Source organism: Idiotropiscis lumnitzeri, chromosome 13, assembly GCF_059441095.1.
Source record: "Idiotropiscis lumnitzeri isolate Australia: NSW breed Sydney's pygmy pipehorse chromosome 13, RoL_Ilum_1.0, whole genome shotgun sequence".
Taxonomy (NCBI): domain Eukaryota; kingdom Metazoa; phylum Chordata; class Actinopteri; order Syngnathiformes; family Syngnathidae; genus Idiotropiscis; species Idiotropiscis lumnitzeri.
In genome coordinates, this window is record NC_142403.1 from 12,877,306 (window position 1) to 12,883,685 (window position 6,380).

The 6,380-nt window shown below is 40.6% G+C and overlaps 1 protein-coding gene across 1 annotated transcript; it reads right to left on the reverse strand.

The window, feature by feature from the left end:
* Window positions 1–1,201: 1,201 nt before the first annotated feature.
* LOC148324431 (ras-related protein Rab-8A) lies at window positions 1,202–5,825 on the reverse strand. Its single transcript, XM_088313118.1, has 8 exons — window positions 5,630–5,825; window positions 5,179–5,239; window positions 4,391–4,451; window positions 3,324–3,401; window positions 2,774–2,863; window positions 2,342–2,407; window positions 2,215–2,265; window positions 1,202–2,112 (listed from the first exon to the last, which is right to left on the reverse strand). The coding sequence occupies exons 1-8, from the start codon at window positions 5,751–5,753 to the stop codon at window positions 2,023–2,025; spliced, it is 621 nt and encodes a 206-aa protein (XP_088169244.1). The 5' UTR covers window positions 5,754–5,825; the 3' UTR covers window positions 1,202–2,022.
* Between the last annotated feature and the right edge of the window lie 555 nt (window positions 5,826–6,380).

Here is a 6,380-nt window from a genome sequence, read left to right on the forward strand (position 1 = left end):
TGTAGACATAAACATGCAATATTTCAATCTGCTTTTTTCTTTTGAAGGAGGGATGAATAAAGCATCAGGTCATATTGCAAGTAATTGGGATGCATCTTGACGTTGTGATGAAAGGCCTTGGAGTCATTTTTCCCACAAGAACAAGAACACACCTTGGAAATGATTACAGTATCTAATTGCGTTGAAATGATTTGGGTGGAGGCCTGTGACCGACTGGAGTCGCTCATTTCAATTGCATGTGTCAACCGCGGCTCTATGTTCTAACAAAACAAAGACAAAGATGAGATGTTCCAACAAGAAAACTGCAAGCGAGACACACGGAACACTTACAATCCCATCTTTTAATAAATCATCCAAAGTACACATAAGAGTATCTACACAAGGTGTGCAGATCCATCCGATTTATGAAACTACAGTACAATCGTTGTAGATCTTATTTACAATTTCTGAATGATGTCAGGACTTCCTCACACAATGAAATGTCAATTTAGAAAATATTTTAGAACCGCCCAAATTGAAGCTCAAAATGTGTTTTAATCAGGCAAATTTGACATTTAAATCCACAGGTAGAGAATCACTGAGGTGATTTTAACCAAAGTCCAACAATTTTCACATACAATATGAATTTGGAGTGATAGCAAGACAATAAAATCGCAAATATACTCTGCACGTTTCTCAAATAAAGCTCTTTTGAGGTTCATACGCACCCGGAATGCATAGTTCAGATGGCTGCGCTAAGACGGAACAAGGATACATGTCCACATTGCTGGAAACATTTCAAATTCACTAAAATGAGAAATGCGGACAAACGCCTCGACACAATGGCCATCTTCATTTTCATACAACGCATTTCAGTGCTCGGGTGTTTTTTTTTTTTGTGTGCATGAATAGGTTCACTTTCAGCTACTAGCACTTGCAACAAATATAGTCAACAAATGTGAGGAAATGACAGATCCGATAATGATATTTTGTCTTTTGTACACAAAGAACACGGGGGGGAAAAAAGTGCATGATCCATAAGAACATAAAAGGGCACTTTGTCATTTTGGTGCTGTGTCCTGTTTTGTTTGTTTTATTTTTTCGATCCATAAATACTGCTACAGCACAGCCCCCGATCCAAGGCCCTCATAACAGTTTTGTACTGTATGTGATCCCCCATTGGAAACCGGCAACTGGAAGAAGTAGGAATGCATTTAAAAAAAAAACGTTGAAATTGTCACTGCGTTTGTCCCCCTTCTTTGTGCTGCTCTGACACCGCTCTGGAGGGGAGAAGGGGTGAGGAGGGGGAGGAAGTGCATACATTGAAGCGTCAGCCATCTTTGTGCCATGAATATAAACATTTGTCAATGAGTCATGCCCAACCGGCCTCATATGACATCACACAGCACCGCCAAGTGTTCACAAAAGTAAATTGTCTCAGCTTGAGAGAGGGAAAACGGTGGACAGGACGTAAATATAAGCACGCGTGCTTAAATGAAGAGTTATACGCTTTCATTGGGTGGGGAGGGGAAACTAATAGTGGTGACCTGGCTTGCAAATTTAAATTTTGTGGTCAAACTGTGAAAAGGGATGCAGGATTTACTTCTCTGAACATGGGGAATGTACAATACAAAGTTGGCTTCCGAAATGGGAAAACCCATTGAAAGTATACCGAAAGAAAAAAAAAAAAAAGTTCTTCAATTCATACTTTAAGCTGTGTTGGGATGTTAAATAAAAAAAAAAAAAAAAAAAAACATCTTATGGGTGGGGCTCTTTAAAAGTCAATAAAATCTATGTAGGTAGCACTCGTACAAAACATATTGGCCTCAGCACGTTTGTAACAGGCCACTGAAGTTCAATTCACAGGCGTGACAGGAAGACGAGTTGGGAAAGCGCCACCCTGGGCGGAGAAGACAGCTGAGCAGAAAGGAAGACGGGTTAAGACGTTTGAAAGGAAAGATCCGAGCTCTGTCCAGTTGTGTCCAGTGGAGGGGTGGGGGGGGACAAAAGTTAAGGCGATCGACGGTGGATGCCGACGGCGGATCACAGGAGCGAGCAGCGGAAGAAGCTGCTCTTCTTGGGCTGCTCTGTGATCTTCACTCCTTGACTGCTGCCTTGGGGGTTGTTGCCCTCCTGAAACGCATCACCAAGAACAAGATGAAGCGCTCAACTACATCGCCCCGAATTTCCATGTATTCTAATTATTATTGTCTGCTACTAGATGTGTGAGCTCACCAGCTTCTTGTCCATCTTGGCTTTGATATCTCGGGCGAGGGATAAGAAGGCCTGCACGTGAGCGGTTAAACGTCATTCAAAGCACCAGGATGGGGTCAATGTTAGCAATTGTGTAGCGTGAACGTACGTTCTCCACGTTGATGTTGGCCTTCGCACTGGTCTCCATGAACTTGATGCCGTACTCCAGAGCCAGCTAAACACAAAGGTAGACATACAAAAATTATCTTGTCTAGTCTTGCGGCTATTTTGGGATTTCCTTTGAACACATATCTTCCTTTATTTGCTAACCGTCTGTGTGCTCAGGCCAAGCAAAAAAAGTATTATAAAAGTATGACTTTGGCACCATCTAGTGGTATCAAATCCCGCAGCATTAAGGTGCCAAAAAACTACTTGAAGGGATGTGAGTTGAAGAGTTGCAAAAAGAATGCTTATGAAAATTATTTAGATGGAGGCTTTGCAGCTAAATTACGACAAATATGAACTTCTCAATTAAGTTTCCACAATATTCTGATTCATGAAGGTCACCTGTGTGCATCTTAATGACAAATGCAAGACAAACCTTCTCTCCCCTTTCTTTTGACACCTGTCGCTTGTCATTGACGTCACATTTGTTGCCAAGGACCATTCTCTCCACGTCTGCAGAGGCGTGCTGGTGACAAGAAAATCACGTTGTGAATAAAAAAAATAATAAAGACGACACGTGGTCTTCGGTTCACGGCAGATTTCCGCTCATACGGTGGTGATGTAACCAGAATTTGAACGTACATCGAGAAAAATGAAAATAGTGAGATTTGATTCAAGCAAAATAAATCAACCTAATTAGGTTGTCAGGCTAAAGAAATCTCAGTCCAAGAATGGGCTGTAGTCCATCAAGTTATAACTTCAGCATTTGTATGAAAAACCCTTCTAGGCCATAAACACAATTCAATGAACAAGATCAATAAGTGCGCTTTCCTGTGCTGCGTGATGGCACAATCCTACCCCACAACACTGCGTACTGTTGGTAACCTCTAAACAGTTGCAAACCAAAGATGACCAATAAAATGACTGACTCACATTTTACACCCCAAAAATATGCAGATTATAGAATTGACATTTGGAACATTTACCTCCTCTATGTTTCGTATCCAGTTCTTGATGTTGTCAAAGGACTTCTCGTTGGTGATGTCGTATACGAGCATGATGCCCTGTAGCGTTCGCACAAGACCAAACGGAAGTGAACAACAAAGACATTCAGTACGTACAAAAGCAGACTTGGAAATTCTGAGTGGTTTTTGGCAGTGGCTGTATAAAACTAGTTTGGACAACAGAACGGAACGCTTGTCGATGTAGTAAGTGTTACAAAAATAAAAACATTACATTCAGTTTAAGAAAAAAACAAACAAAAAAATAAAGTTGTACAACAGAAAAAAAATAAATCACCAGGAACAGTCAAAAGGATCCACTCCAAAAGTGTCTTAAGATTTTTTGGGGCTCATTTGTTAGTTTTGTGTTGCAACCACAAGATGGGCAGAGAGCAGGAAATGAAATTTTTTTTGTGTCAAGGCAATTGCATAGCAACAAAAGTGGTACACGGAACGTACACAACAACGGTGATGTGAAGAGACTCGCCGCCTCGTCCAACATCTTGCACATTAACGTTAAGTGCACGTTGACTATTTTTAATGTTTACTGTTCAAGTGTATAGTTCTTGTTACACTTGCGTAAATGTAAGATAAGATTAAGAAAGTTAAAAAATGTGATGGATTTCCAACAATCTTCCAGCCCACACTATCAAAGTGGAAGCAGAACTTGGAATTACTCCATTGGACACGAATTATTTGCAAACACAGCAAACGAGGACAGGGTTCCCATTTTGCCAAGTTGTGCAAAGGTCATCTGGTCGAGTGAAAGGATTTCATCTTTGGCATGAAATACCTCAGCGGGCTTCACTCAGGCCACATCCGTGCGCTTGCACTAACTATTCTCTTATTTATCTAATTTATATATTTTATTATTGTTGTATTGCACTGGAGAGGGGAGCTCTCTAATCTCGTTGCACACTTGAGTACAATGACAATAAAGGGATTTCTGATTGTCATATATGTTCTGTCCCACCTAGCCAACGTCAACTTCCATCATAATGTGTGTCGACTGAAAAAAAAAAAAAGTCCTTGTAGTATGGTGAACATCCTACCATGGCCCCTCTGTAGTAGGCAGTTGTGATGGTCCTGAATCTCTCCTGGCCTGCTGTATCCCTGCATGGGAACAATACGTAACAACACCTTTAGCTTGAGAAAGAAGTGCACAACAGGCATGACATTTGCTGTTAGCATCATATGAAAGATGATATGTTTTGACATCACTTCATCCAACTGTAGAATGTTTGTGTATTCTCACAAGGATCTGAATGGCATAATTCACGAAAGGTTTCGGTTTTAATTTGACACTAATGGGCTAAGCTCCCTTGTAGAGGAATTTGGTAGCCTGGGTCACATTAGCAGTAGGTTCCACGAAACTCGATCCACAACCTTATTTTGGACCCATCAATCAACATTTGCAAGGATGCCCATCCCTAAGCCTTTCTGTGACTCTTCCAGTCTACTTTATCTGCGTTGCAACCTGCAGATGGCACTCTAAACTGAATGACTATTTGAACATCCCGTTTGAAGCCTTGCTTCTATTGCAAGTGACTAGAAATTATTTTAAATAAACAGATTAGACAAAAAGTGGCCTTTGTAAAAATATTTCCATTGGGTGGTTATAAGTGTCACTTTAACAATTGACTTATAATTATTGAGATGCACCTGTACATGCATCCTCAGTGGATATGTTGGTACAGAGGCAATGCAATCGAGATGAGTTAAAGCGCGTCATCGATGCATCTAACGACAAAGCCAAGAGTGAAATGAAATGACACTCCGGATGCTGAATGGCTGAGCTTGCAGTCTCAGCATGTGATAGACAGTGTGTGACATATCTTACCATATCTGTAGCTTGATCTTCTTCCCGTCTAATTCTATTGTTCTGATCTTGAAGTCAATACCTAAAAAAGTAGAGTTTGATCACAGAGAAGTCGAATAACGGTATACATTGTGGGTTGCGCACAGCTTCCGCTCTGTATGGTTTAGCATTCAGCTGATCGTGAGGAGAAAAAAAAATGATTACAGCTAGCCGTTAGCTTTAGCCACTCGGCAGGAAATGGTTATGTGGAGAACACATTAATGTCACGTTTTTGGGGTGGGAGAGAACAATGCGTGACTTTACGTTCCAGAGGCTTTTCAAGTTCGAGTTCAAATTGGCGGAGGAGAAAAAAAGTCTCGTTAGCGAGCTGCTTCCTGGCTTCCAAAAAAGTTAGCAGCAAATTAGCATCGACGGGATGGGCAGCTCCTCAGACCACTTTGTCGGCCACACTCACAGTCGGACACGTACTCACCTATGGTGGAGATGAACGTCGAGTTAAAGGCGTCCTCCGAAAATCTGAACAGCACACACGTCTTCCCCACACCGGAGTCGCCGATTAAAAGTAGTTTGAACAAGTAGTCGTAAGTCTTCGCCATGTTATTAGCTAGAGCTTTACCGCTGCGGATATCCCGCCCCTTGTGACGTCACGAGCAGAGTGCAGACTGCCTATTGGTTCGATATACTGTCTATTATCGGTGCCCTCGTGGCTCCGGAAATCCGGGTTGGGTGTGTTGGTTTTATGCCATCGCTTCGCCCAAAATGCAGCGGCGGGAAGTAACGATGAACAGGTACTCCGTTACCGTACTTTTTTTTTTTTTAGGCATCTATTCTTTGCGGTACCAGAGTATTTTTTTTACTTTGTTACTCGCCACATTTGTAAAACAAATATATGAACTTCCTTTCCTTAACTTGTCAAAAAAACTTTATCACCAGTGCTGGGATGGAATAACAAATTCATATATTTTATTTAGAGAGAAAAAAGTTGTAATGTTCTGAGAATAAGTTTGTATTTTGCTAAAATAGTCATAATATTAGACTGTTACTTTTAAGTCATTTTAAAAAGTGAATTAAAAAGTACAGATTTATTCTTGTAACACGCCTTTTGTTCTGGAAAAGACGATATTTATATTTAACATATATGGATATATACATTAATAAAAACACAAAACAGAATGTATCCATCTAGATGTAAAATACTTATGTAATATAATTATTTTACTTAT

Coding starts and splice junctions, on each gene's coding strand:
- LOC148324431 (XM_088313118.1), bottom strand. CDS start 5,753: ATGGCGAAGACTTACGACTACTTGTTCAAACTACTTTTAATCGGCGAC. Junction 5,240..5,629: donor GACGTTCATCTCCACCATAG/GTGAGTACGTGT, acceptor CTACTTTTTTAG/GTATTGACTTCAAGATCAGA. Junction 2,113..2,214: donor CCAAGATGGACAAGAAGCTG/GTGAGCTCACAC, acceptor GATGCGTTTCAG/GAGGGCAACAACCCCCAAGG.